The 13,708-nt window shown below is 42.1% G+C and overlaps 1 protein-coding gene across 3 annotated transcripts in view; it reads right to left on the minus strand.

The window, feature by feature from the left end:
• CTTN (cortactin) overlaps positions 1-13,708 on the minus strand; it is a 29,207-nt gene extending 15,499 nt beyond the window's left edge. For 2 of the 3 annotated variants that reach the window (XM_028728480.2, XM_028728474.2), the window contains exons 1-9: positions 12,768-12,786; positions 9,957-10,040; positions 9,511-9,584; positions 6,865-6,994; positions 3,665-3,775; positions 3,405-3,459; positions 2,645-2,755; positions 1,622-1,732; positions 314-424 (exon numbers count right to left, since the gene is read on the minus strand). In XM_028728480.2, the coding sequence (XP_028584313.2) occupies positions 314-424; positions 1,622-1,732; positions 2,645-2,755; positions 3,405-3,459; positions 3,665-3,775; positions 6,865-6,994; positions 9,511-9,584; positions 9,957-10,040 (787 nt within the window). In that variant the 5' untranslated portion in view covers positions 12,768-12,786. Of the gene's footprint in view, positions 1-313; positions 425-1,621; positions 1,733-2,644; positions 2,756-3,404; positions 3,460-3,664; positions 3,776-6,864; positions 6,995-9,510; positions 9,585-9,956; positions 10,041-12,767; positions 12,787-13,559 lie in introns of those variants that run through there. The other variant, XM_028728486.2, reaches the window with a different exon arrangement.

The following is a 13,708-nucleotide window of genomic DNA, read 5'->3' on the forward strand; positions in this document are numbered from 1 at the left end:
TCACAAGGGAAAGCATTCAGGCATACTACTATTTCCCTTTCCACCTCACAATATACAAGTGAAATGGTGCAAGCCCATGTAATATTTTTGAACATGTAGTTTGAAGAATATTTTCACAAGTTTCCCAGTTCCATCAGCCTCAGCCAATGGTTAGGGATGCTGTAATTTAAAATCTGGAGGTCTCTGCTAGAGATCATGTGATGCATATACCTTCCTTCTATATGAACAAGACAACAGTATAATATATAGTACAGTATACAGGATGGTAATCATTGTACCCCTTTATATGTACAGCCAAGAAATATGTATATACCTTTCTGAGATTCGTGCAGTTGTACTTTTTCCTGGTGATCCCAGCCAAGGGCACATTTGTCCTGTCTGTCCGTCTGCACCCCAAACTTTCCACCAAAACCTTTTGTATAATCTAGATAGATAAAATAACATAAGGTGTTACCGAGATAATGTTTTTGTCCTGGAGGAGGTTTAAAGTGAATTTATATATTTAAGAGAAAGTAGCTAGAGGTCTTCTTTCCCTTGCCAACTCAATGTACCAGTAGGATTTTTTTTTAAATGGTGGGAAAATATTAGTACACAAAGCTGCAGTCATAAGGACTCAGTGAACTGAGATGAATTAAACTACACGTTTAGGACATTTATTTTGCAATTTCTACTCTGCTACTTGGTTCCACAGTGCCTTGAGAATGCTACTGTATAGAACTCAGCAAATATTCACTATAGTCCAATTTACACAAAACAGAAATGCACAAGAAGGAATACTGCTAATCTTATGAGGTGTAAACTTAAGAGGCAGCTGTTTATACCAAACAAAAAACAAACAAAAAATAGTAGTGTTTTGCCACATCAGCAGTTACTAGTTCTATCATCCAGATTTCCTGCTGGATGCAATAAACTGTCTGAGCCAAGGTATTCACAGGATATATTTGTGGTGTTTTTTTATATTTTTAAGTTATGAACCACCTTGAGATCTACGGATGAAGGGCAATATACAAATTTAATAAACAAATAATCATAGGTAGCTAGTCATGTTAATGATTGTTCTATACTGCTTTTAATGGTTGTTACACTTCTAAATTGTATATATCTATATATTACAGAGGTATTGTATTTATAAACATTTATAAATACTTGTACAAATAAGATTATTTAGATGATTTATTGAAATGATTGATATATCATCGTTTGCACAAGCCACAGGATGGTTTACAGTAAACAAAACAAATCAAATTCCATAACATCCATAAACACAACACAATCCTTATGAAGGAACTTGTGTGCTGTGAAGTTAGTTCAGAACTTTAATACAACTGTGTATTCTCACACAGGCCTTCCTTAAGTAATCAACTTTAGGTTTATTTATTTCATAGGCGTCAGCTGCTGTGGGATTTTTTTATTTTATTCTAAGGAAAGGAAGGATATAAAAGTAACAAAATAAACAAAACAAAAAGATAGAATAAAGAGAAAGTGAAAGGGAAGAGGATTTTTTTACTTCTAAAAGTTGAAGGCTTCCGTTTATGCAGGGATACTAAAGTATACCAAAAGGCTCAGGCTTAAAGAAGGCCAACCCAAAACAATTTCATGGAATAAAATTTAAAATAAAAACCTTTCTGTGATTCATGTTTTTCAGTTTTGCCCTGGTATTCAAAGCCAACAGCACTTTTGTCCACTTTCTCCTTGTCCACACCATATTTACCACCAAAACCTTTGGAATAATCTGGAGATGGGACGGAAAAAAATGAAAAATCATCATAGCAGTACAAACTAAGACACTAAATTCTTTCTATTGATAGCTATTTGGCTAGCAGTGGTCAATTCACATGTTCTCCTGCTCATCACTCCAACTGAGTATTCAAGTGCTGACTTGCATGTGTGAAAGAGCCATCACTACCCAACCACCACAGAGGACACTTTCACATCACAAGACATCAAGTTCATCTGTATTTTTCAATAAAATATGGAGAAGGAAAAGAGAAGTGGCTTTTTGTTCCCTGAGAAACGACCTTTTGGAGAACAAATGCTTGCAGTAGCTTCTCGCTGCCTCCTGCAAAAACTGAACAGAAACAGAAAGAGACTGGTTTCTTCCACAGAGAATAAAAGTGCATAATTCTGCTCATGGTTTTGCAGAAAGGAGCAGCAGCAGCAAAAACAAAAATATGCAAACAAAAGCCTAACTACCTCTTATCCCTGGCAAACACCCCCCCCACCCCCCATCCCAGAGAACTGCGAATAAGAGGTCATTTTCCACAAACAGGCAAATGAGGGTTTGTTGGTTTTTTTGGAAACCCATTACCAAGCTTTTGAAAAGAGACACTTTTTCTTGGTTTTCCACCACTGCAGCCGGAACTCAGAATTTAGAATCTGCAGGTATTAAGATTTTCTATCAAATCTACTAGATAAGCTTGTCCCCTCCTCTAACAACAACTCTGGATTGAAGAGCACTCTTGTGTAAGCTAAACTGTGAGAATTTTCAAACACAAAAGGAAGGTTATTTGTTGAGTTGATGCTATAAAAATTAGTCTCTGCCCTATTTTTTAAAGAGGGGAAAAAACCATTTTACAAATTTACCAGCATAGCACAAGCTCCTGAAATTTTAAAAAATGCACAGAATATAATGCAAGTAACAAACCTTTCTGTGATTCATGCTTCTCTGTTTTCCCTTGGTAGTCAAATCCCAATGCACTCTTGTCTACCCTGTCAGCCTGTACTCCATATTTCCCGCCAAATCCACTTGAGTAGTCTGAGAAACAAGCACATTGAAATAATGTCAGAAACTGCATGGATGCCGGTTGAACAGTTCTGAAGATGATGCTAATTAGTGGCACCTCCTTCAATAATTACCTCCCTGCCACCCTTATAACTATGAAAATAGTGGTTTGAAGCGTGTTAAAGAGTAAATATTTGGCATTTATGTAATAGTCACAGTTACAGTAACTTTACTGAAGGATATCTGATATGTTAGGGGTAAGGCCTAGACAGTGTACCGCCACACTCCTCACATGATTTTGACGTGTGAAGGAAATTAATGCCCTAATAAGGCTTCCATCTGAGTGGCTATTCAGTTAGGAATAGACTCAATCCTTAGGTACTAAACACAAATGATATTCTGCAGAAAGTCTCTTGTAACAAAAGATCCTCTTGTTTAAAGGGTCCCATTTTTTTTAAAAAAAAAAAACCAACCCTAAAAAAGGAAAGGATTTGCCACAACACATTATTTGAAAGGTCAATTATTCTATCTGTGTCATTTGCCAACAGTGACATGGAATGACAGGCTTAACATTCCTGTTCCATAAGCCTTCATGAAAGAAATACTGGAATAGAATTCTGCAGCAGCATTTGTTGTGAAGAAGAAAAGACGAATTCTACACAAACTCCTCAGAATGCTTTACCTTTCTGAGAAGCATGTTTCTCGGTTTTCCCCTGGTATTCAAATCCCACAGCGGACTGCAGAAATAAAAAAAATGAAAATTATTTGAATAAAAATAAAAAGTATTACAAGAGTATTCTAAACGAAGAAGCACCCCCAAGAGGTATTAATAAATGACACTTACATGTGAACCATCTTAATACAGCCACATCAACACCTACACTATAAAAATGTAGGAGGCAGCTATCAAACGCATTTCTAGAAATACAGGAAGTCGTTTACCTGGTCAACCCTATCGACTTGCACACCAAACTTCCCACCAAAACCTTTCACCGAGTCCACCTGGGAACAGTGCTGAGAAAGCTTAGACTGATATTCATGACCAACAGCTGACTGGAAGAACAAGAAAAGACACATTTAATATAAACATATGCACCAATTAACGTCCACCTAGAGGAAGGAAAAACCTATTCATTCAACACAAAATTGAACAAGTACTATGGTTACTGGGTCCTCCCTGTGGAACCTGAAGTTTGTATAAGCCCCAAAGAAACTATAGAAATGACATCAGAAAGCTAAGGGCGTCAATGAACAATTAAGAGCGCTTTTAAGCTTATTCAAACAAGTTAAACCACGGCTGCTCTGTATTTCTAAGAAAACATGTAACTTTAAAGGTTCAACCTTGGTTGCCTTTTCTACTTAAATTGTACAAGACAAGCAAAGATTGCAGTCTTGGCTCCATGTATATTGGAGTGTAGGGGACCTTCTTGGCCAGATCATTATCTCCCTCATGCCAGAAGGCCAACTCTGACAGGTGGATGGGACCAGCTACTTGTCAGTCATCTGTTGTCATACTGAACTAGATGGGACTGAACTCCCTGTGGATCAGTTGATGCAGTTGGTGGTTCAATCCTGCTTTGTGCAGCTTCATCTCTACCTGCTTCACACCTGACATCACATATGACATCAGGTGGGCCGGGTTTCAGAGAAGCAGCTTCCTGGGCCAGTTGCAGGAAGCTGGTGGGCCACGTTTGGCTTGTGGCCTGGAGGTCCCCATCCAAGATATATCTGAACACGATCTCTTCAGCTGATATGATGTGAACATTGTAAAAATCCAGCTTTGTTATTTTTACTTTTCCAAATAAGGTTTATATTTCAAGTTCAAAATGTATTTATAGGTGCAAAGGCTCTTGAGCAAGTCACTGACAGGGAGGTATTTGGTCATTTCATAGACTGGACTGTTATAGGATGTGTGATCTTTGTTGCATATTTTGTTGTTTCTTCAACTTGGTAAATTGCCTTGTGTACAGCAATATAGAAAGGCAGTATACAAATTAAAAGTGAACGGGGGGGGGGGATTCAATTACCTCAGCTTATAGGAGTCAGTACATCCATTTACCAAAATATATGCAGACTCAATTGTAAATAGCAAAGGGAAAAAAGCCAATGCACTAGGAGTATCATGGTCTAGAGACGCAAGAAAAGGGATAGCCCTTAACTACTACAAACTTCATTTTGAACTATCCTTGTGTGAATGTGGCCCACTTGGTATCTATGAGAAATCAAGCATTTAGTGTGGCTACCCCATCAGTGTGGAATGCCCTCCTGTTGGAATTCCACCAAGCATCTCTGCTTCTTATTTTTTAGATGTCTTTCAAAGACTTACTTATGCCAACAGGTTGTTTCAGCTGGATAAGTTTTATGTGATCGGCCAGATTCTTATGGCAGTTTCTGTTCTTTGATGCTTACCGTGACTGTATATGTGCTTTACACTACTTTTTCTATACAAGTCATCAGTATATTAAATATCGTCACAAATAAAAAGTATAAATAAAATAAAGGCTGCCATTACTGCGTCAGCAGTTCTGGTAGCTATTTTACCAGAAAGCATCTTCCAACTGCAAGAGAATTCAGCTAAAATTGTGCCTTCAGTGTGCACTATGTTGTGTTGTGTTGCTATCCTACAGGAAGCCACCAGACACTCTCTTCCTTTCCCCAAGTCTCTATCAAGCATTAACAACTTCCTCCACATTTGGTCTCCACATTTGTCTTCCTGCAGAGCAGGAGAGAGATGCTAAGCATGTGCCTTATCAAACAGGGGCTTTTCTAGCGTGCAGTTTGCCATTTCTGAGTTTCAAAATAAAATAATAACAGAGTTTTCAGCATGGGAGGAGGTACAACAGGCTTCTATTCCAAACTGCAATGACCAGAAACAAAATCTATTGGGACTGTGGGATAAACAATTAAATGATTGTACCAGGTTTGCATAAGTCAACCTGCAGATCAGATTTAAAGAGAAAGAGAGAGTTCTAGTAAAATCATAGCCTCTTTCATCAGCTGAGGTGGTTTCAACTTGACCCAAGAGCTAGTTCCTCAAATCCTGTGTTCAGAATTAAGATACTTGGGGATTTTCCTCTTCATCATCTGTCTGCTGAGGTAAGAGCTTGTGGTTGCCGCAACCCACACTCAGATTTACTAACCACAATTCTCCTTCATGAATTGTAAGGATCAGAGGCCATTTACTGCATGCCACAATGCAGGCCTAGAGTATTGTAGTGTGTATATTCCACTTGCACCACACTGACTCATCAAGCACGGAGGTAACATGTCTCTTAGCAAATTTGGCCAATGGCTTTATGCAATTCTTATTTTAGACTCCTACTACCTCTATGCCTCAATCAATAACAACGTTTTTTCTTTTTAAGCCAAGAATCCTCAGCATTCTCAATCAATTTCAGTTGTCATTCTAGCCCATTTGAGCTCAGAAATGGTCTTGGTTTGCCTTCTGAGATCACCTTTCCCAGAAGGCAGTTATGAGGGTTTCAATCCTGTGGGTTCTCCTAAACCTCTCAGCGGCTTTCAAGTCTATCAGCAGTATTACCCTTCGGTCATTTCAGCACCAGGCAGGAGGTTTTGTTTTTATTTCTTTATAATTCAATTTAGCTTCATGTTCTTAATATGACTTCCCCACCACCACTGTCTTTATACTCTTAAGTGTTTTGTTATTGAATTTGTTTTATTTCTTGTCGCAGGATGTCCTGAGAACTCTGTTATTGAGCAGTGATAGTGAGGGTCTGTAGAGAGAGGGAGAAGATGTCAAAGGCTTGATTCACGAATGGAAGGGAAGTCAGCAGGAATGTCAATTATGTATGTGAGGTAGACATTTCCTCAATTTAGAAAGCGTACTAGAAATATTAAGCACCTTCCCAGGAGCAGCACATGACACAAGGTACTTTCACTTCCCTGCAGTTAGAAAGCAAAACTGAGAGCTGGACGGATTGTCAAGTCAAGTCAGACCAACTTTTCCACTATCCCAAGATCCCTGTCAAAGGAATGCAACAACAGCACCAGACACCCAGAAGCAGAAAGAGGGACAGGACATTTGAGCATGGGGCAGGGTCCAAGAAAGCCTGACGAGGCCCCTGTTTGGCAAATCATGCCTGTACACAGCACATCAGCCGTGCAAAATCTTCTACACTTACTTTGTCCATGCGGTCTTGTTCCACACCAAATTTTCCTCCATAGCCATGGGAAGCTTTTGGTCCTGTTTGAAGTTCCTTCTCCTTGAGAGTCTGATGCTCTTGGGATACATTCTCCCTCAGCTTATGAATGCTTTTGGAGACAAAACCAATTAAAAACAAGAGAAATTGCAGTAAAAGATGCCACTTTGATCTAGCTCTCGCCTCCTGTGCTATTTTTGCCCTTAACATTTTTAATTATCTTTAGGAAGAGAAAGAAACTACACCAACTCCTCCCATAATTAAATAAAAATGACTATTTGCATACCCGTTTCAGAATCCTTCTACATTATTCCCACCCCTCTGCACACACATACCTTGCTGCTTTAAAGAGAGGAAGAAACCTAGGGGAGGAGTTCAATGTCATACTAAGGTTTCAGCTTGCCAAACAAAGCAATCCCTCCTCTCCTTCCTCCATGTGCTGTTCTTGAGGTTCACCCAACCCGCCCAGAGCCCACCAATTTTGGGGAGCACACAGGGGGCAGGGGGGGACAGCCCTGTTGTGCAAACAGAAGTCAGCTTCTGCTGATGGAACTCATTAGCTGAATGCTGCCTGAGAAGTCTGCAGTAAGGAAATACAAATGCTAATACTGCAGTGCATTACACATACGAAATGCAAAATATTTCAGTGCTTTCACCATCCTGTCCAGATAGTTCATCAATCATCCAAGATTTTGCAGGGCAAAAATAGGATTTCTTGTGCTGACCGAAGTGCAAGAAGTCACAGGCTATACCCATCGTATCATTTATCTCACACTGTGTGGAGCTGCCTTTAAACTATCTGTCCTGCAAATTGATATTGTTATAATTTGGCTATTATTGGGGGAATATTTGAAAACTAATAAAAATGTACTTATGAAAAAAATTAAATTAACCGTCCCTGTTTTATTGCTGCCTTCTTAGTAGCTCCTTTTTGCATCTTTTTTTCCACCTTGAATTCATCCTTCTTCACCATGGATGACTAAAAATTAAGCACAGTACTCCAGATATGGCCCCAGTCACCTGTAATGCAAAGGGCCACCATTTTCTACTGCCCTGTGTACCCTTGACATTGTTCAGAAAAGGGCCGTTCATTCACCGCTGTTCCTCCTAACAATAAACATGCAGATGCTCTCTGCCCTGCCACCTTACCTGACAGTGCAATCTGCATTCTTGTACTATTCCAGAGATGGAGCTACTTCAAGCATCAGTGTACAATGCCAGAAGCTATGCTGCTATTATGGCTCACCATGTTTCTAACATGCCTCTAGGAACAGGCAATTGTCGCAAAAATTTCCAAACTATGTTTTGAAGCATACCACGGACCAAATGACCAGAGCTAAGTAGGAAAACTGGTTCCTCAACTGTGTCACATGCTCAAGAAACATTTGTTTTCAATATTTAGAGCAGAAGGCCATTACAGTCGTACCTTGGTTTTCGAACAACTTAGTTCTCGAACATTTTGGCTCCTGAACGCTGCAAAAGTGGAAATGAGTGTGCCGGTTTGAAAACTATTTTTGAAAGCTGAACATCCAAACGGGGCTTCCACGGCTTCCGATTGACTGCAGGAGCTTTCTGCAGCCAATCAGAAGCCACGCTTTGGTTTCCAAACATTTTGGAAGTTGAACGGACTTCCGGAACGGATTCCGTTCGACTTCCAAGGTACGACTGTACTGATGTCTTCATAACCTTCAGATTTCATTACAGCAACACTATCTACCTTTCAAAACTGATCATTAGGTTACCATTCAGATAAGTTACATACGGCTATGTTTTTTGCCAGCTGCAGGCCCAGCCTTAGACTGAAGTTGAACTCTCACCAGAGAAATAAGAATGGCTGCAATGCACAGGACTTAGGGCAGAAGATCTGAAATTTTGCCCTTCTATTTCTGAGACATTGTATGTAGCAATGAAGGTGGTAGCTGGAAGCAGTTTTTCAGTTCCCTTTAGAACATATAAAAACATATGAGCCCTCACAGTGACAGCAGTGGGCTGGTGAGCATGCCATGCAATTAATATCTAAACCACAATTGAGAGATTAAGAGTGAGCTGTCTGATAACATGCTCATACCCCCACAATCTCTCCCTAAAGCAAACTCCTTACCCAAAGTTAAAGGGCATTTCGACACCGATATTATCAGCAGCTAATGTTAGCTACCTGTTTAGCCCAGGATTCTTGACCAGCTTCAAACTTTGGTTAAGAGCCCTGGGTTAAAAGATGAGGCCCATTATGTGCGCACAGCCTCTGTTTGCTGTTTTTCCAGAGCAAGGCTCTTTTCAGGCTGAGGACCGCATTCCCTTCAGGGCAATATTTGTGGTGGGTGGGGCCAGAGGCAAAAATGAGAGGAGCAACAGATATGCATTTTAGCTTTGCACAGTAGGCTAGTTTCTATATATGCATACACTCCACCCTGCAAGCGACATGCTCAGTATTCACATTCTAGCCAGGCAAAAACACTTGAGGAAGGAAGGATGTGGCTGGGAAGAGACCCAAGGGCCAGATGGAGAGGGCTCAATGGCCATATTTGGTTCCCAGGGCCTAAGGTTCCCCACCTCTGCTCTAGAAAAGGAATAATGTGCCAAAACTATCACCAGAATCACAGTTTTAAGACCATGAAAGAAGTGGCTTACTTGATGTGTTCTTGGTGACCAGATCCCTGCACAGTTTTAGCACCCCAGCGCTGCTCTTTTTCACTCACATCATTCTGAAAGTACACAGGAAAGAGAAACAGGTTAAGCAGCAATTACAATTGAACCAGAGCATTCAGAGGTGAAAGAGACTTTAAGGTCTGTAATGAAAGCAAATCCTACAATTGCATCCTCCCTGCCTCTTCCCATCTGTCACTGTTCATTTTGGCTAATTTCAATTTCATATCCTGCCCTCTTCCAACAAGTCCTTCAGCAGGATAAACATCCAGCTACTAAAAAGCCCAGTTAAGTTCATTTATTTGTGCGTACAAACATAAGCATGTCCCTCCCGATGACTCTCAGACTTTGACTTAGCAAGCCCTAAATTACTTGCTTTGCTCTGATTCTAACTAGCATGGCTAGCATTTAGAGAAAGTTTTCAACCATACCACAAAGTCAGGATCCGTTTCCCAGTCATCAGCACCATCATCTTGGCTGACACTGATAGTGTGGCCTGCACTTGCTTTCCACATCTGAAATTTCAGAAGAAACAGTGACATTAGAATAAAAAAGGTTTCATACTTGCAGTACAAAATAGTTCTGCAAGAATCACATTATTATTGCCAGGAAAAATATATAGATTCCACCCAATGAAAGGTTGGTTAATGGCTTTGCTATGGTTAGATACTGCCAACAACTGCAATTCTAACGGGTGTACATTTAGCTAACCCCACATTGTTGCAAGCTGAATACTCTTGCCATTATTCCACAGCTAGGAATAGTTACTGGCACCATTTCAAAGGAAAAGGAGGAAATTCATTCCGGTAAGAGTCAACATGCATATGTTTGGTTCATTCATTCATCTGAAACACATTGTGAACCAGCCACAGAAAGGGAGGCCTGTTCAGAGAAGGCATGACACAAGCTGAACTGTTTAGCCAGCTCACCTCTGCACACTTACAGCAATATAAGGTAGTTTTTGCTTCTACTATTATTTATTGCAATTATGGAAATGGGTGATTTTAAAGGTAGCTTCTCTTTATATAAATGAGTTTCAAATGGGATAAAAATGGCCATGGGCATTAATTAAAGACATGTGGACAATCTGGAGCAATTTCTTGCCTGCCCACACAGGCAGTTTGAAGACCACCCCAGTTCCATATAGCTCAAATCCTCTCCCCACAAAACATACCAGACCAAAAATAAGGCTGCAATGCTCTGTAAGTCACGCTGAATTCAGCAAGACTCACTTTAGAGTAAGTGTGCTTGGGATTACATACAGTCATCAACATCCAGAGAGGATCAGAGGTACTGCACAACAGACAACATCTCAGCCTCTCTTCTTTTGCAGACGCAAGAGATACTGAGTTTTCCTTTCCAGCTCTAACCTTTCTAGTTTTCCACTGAACATGGTTAGCAGCTCAGTGGCTTTAAATTTCCTATGCTATTTGCTGTTCTGGCCAATTTCTTTCAAACCAGGCTGGAGAGAAACGTTATCCATGAGTCATTGACTCACACAATTTCTGGAAAGGGGGTAAGGGGGTGGGGAATAGAGAACTCAGACAATCAGACACGCTGGCTACTTTGTTCTACTGATTCTTCAACAGCCAGAGAGGAATATTATTACTGTATTATTATTATAATATTTGTACTCCACACATCTGACTGGGTTCCCCCAGCCACCCTGGGTGGATTCCAACATATCAGAACATAATAAAACATTAAAAGAATTTATCCAGACTGTAGTCAAGAAAGGAGGGTGGCATGCAGGGTGTATTTTATACAGCAGGAAAGTAAAAAGTGGTGTAGCAAGTCAACTCCAATTGCCTCAGAAGAATTTTTTCACATCCTATAGGTCTGTGCTATATAAGGTTACTGCATTTGTGTACATATCCTCCCTAAGTGAGCAAAGAGCAGGCCTCAAAATAATACCTTAAATTAACCGTTGTCAGTAATCTCCCTTTCATTATTCATTATTCTCCCTTTCATTATTTGGAGTTTCTTGACTTGTACACATTTCTGCAGGTATACTACATATACTGTATGTGCCATTTGGGTCAGAAAGTCAGATACATCCAGCATCTATTAATTTTAGGACTACAGGCTTCTCTGTGCCTCTAAAAACAGTCTGGCATGCAAATACTGAGCAAATGAAGCTTTTCATATCACTAGTTCAATATCAGAAAAACGGTTTGCCACCAACTAGTGTTAGGTAAAATATAAATACACTCTTGATCACTAAACCATGGTTTGGCCATCAGATAACATTTTGTCTGGACCCAACTTCTCATGTTGATTAGAAAAAGAGGAATGGGGTAATCTATGGTCAAACGAATGTTGGGCTCCCAACTCTCTCCAACCCCAGCCAGCATGACCAATGGTCAGGGTTGATAGAAACTGTAGCCCAGCAACATTTGGGGGTGGGGACAGGCTTGCCAGCCCTGCTCTAGGAAGTCCATTGAGGTAGGAAATAAAACAGAGTGGGACATAGACAATTAGATGCAAAGCTGAAAAGGCCAAGCAATGACCACAACAGAAATAAACATCTTCAATCAGCACTCTTAATTGAAACAGTGGATAGTCCAGTGGTATGCGGACTTCAGAATGAATGAGTCCAACTTCTGCCTGCGCCATGAGTAACACTTTGTGTGACTGACTGAATCACAGGCAATGAACAACCACAGAATTGCAAGCCGTTTCCAAAGGACAGTATCTGGATCCAGCTGAACAGTGCTCTTATCTGGATTCCGAAAGCACACTGTCTCACAGGATGACAAGGGTAGGCCCGGCACACATCAACATCCGTAGGATGAACATAACATGCAGCTAGGCAGTAGTTTTCAGACACATGATCTGCGGCAGCGCTCATGACCTGCTGCCTCCATAAACTACTGGCTCACGTGCCGTGGCCTTTCGGTAATTATAAACATGGAAATGCGTCTAACAAGTGCAAGTAAGCATCCCCTCAATGCTCCAGGAAAATCATTGCGCATCTCCCTATTGCATTAATGGCTGAGAAGTGGGTGGGGGTGGGGTTCAATCACAGGACAAAGAGAAGGGCTATTAGCGTGGTGGCAGAGTGCCTATTTTGCACTCAGGTCTCCAGTTCCATCCCCAGCATCTCCAGGTAGCCTTGGAGAAACCTTGGGAGGTATGTGGACATGCTGAGCTAGATGGACCATTGCTGGGCGGACCTGGCAGCTTCATATCCTAGAGACACTTACGGGTTATTTTGATGTTCACCCTGCCAGAGTTCTTACCAGCTTTAAGCTTGCGGGGAGCAGCACCCCCAAGATGAAGCTGTCAAATAACTTCCTTCCCCTGAGATCCAACACAACACACAATGATATTCTCCTACTCCAGACAAGCCCATCGAGCTTTCGCATCCACATCCACTACCCTGAATTGCAATCCATGCGCCCAGGAACATGCCAACTGCCCAGGGGGGCGGGCACGATGCTGCCTCCTTGAGCAGGCACGGAGCGCGGGCACGCCCGGCGAGCGGAAGAGCGAGCGGGGAAGGCGCTCCCCTCCCTTCGGGAATGAGCGTCCCAGACAAGGAAGCAAGAGCGGCTCAGCCCCCTTCGATCAGCTGCCTCGTCGCCACCGAAGAACAAAGGGCGATCAAAGCGAGGCAGCCCACCCAGCCAGCCACGGAGATGCCATGTGGCACCCCAGCCCCCACTTCCTCCCTCCCTATACGACTCTTCTCCTTCCTCCTCCCCTCACAAATCTCAATCTGGGCTGCTCCAGGTACGGGCCCCACCTTGCAGCGCCGATGCCCTAGTTAGATCCCCGGGATGGCCATGCTGCGCGTGGCGCAGAAATCAGAGCCAAGGCCCACTTGATTTTTTATTTTATTTTTTAAAGCCCCCACGCCCGGCTGCACCTCCCCGCTCCAGCCAAGAGCCGAGTCCCGCTACGAGCAAGCGGATCGCGGGCGGCAGGGACCCTCCCGGCTTGCGGATCTAGCTGCGCCGAGGAGCCTTCCCGTGGCTGGCGCAAAAGGCGAGCGGCGCGAGGGAGCACCTGGCCGGGCTCCTGCCACTTACTTTGTTCCCAGCCCACTTCCTGGCTGCCCAGGCGCCTTCCTCTCCCGATGCAGCGTCTCCTCGCTTTCCCCTGCTGGGGCTTCCGAACTCGGCTGGTGCTGCAATTTCCGCCTCTCCCAAGATCCCGTTTCCTGTTTTTCATCACAGCG

The sequence above is a fragment of the Podarcis muralis genome, chromosome 1 (genome assembly GCF_964188315.1).
Source record: "Podarcis muralis chromosome 1, rPodMur119.hap1.1, whole genome shotgun sequence".
Taxonomy (NCBI): domain Eukaryota; kingdom Metazoa; phylum Chordata; class Lepidosauria; order Squamata; family Lacertidae; genus Podarcis; species Podarcis muralis.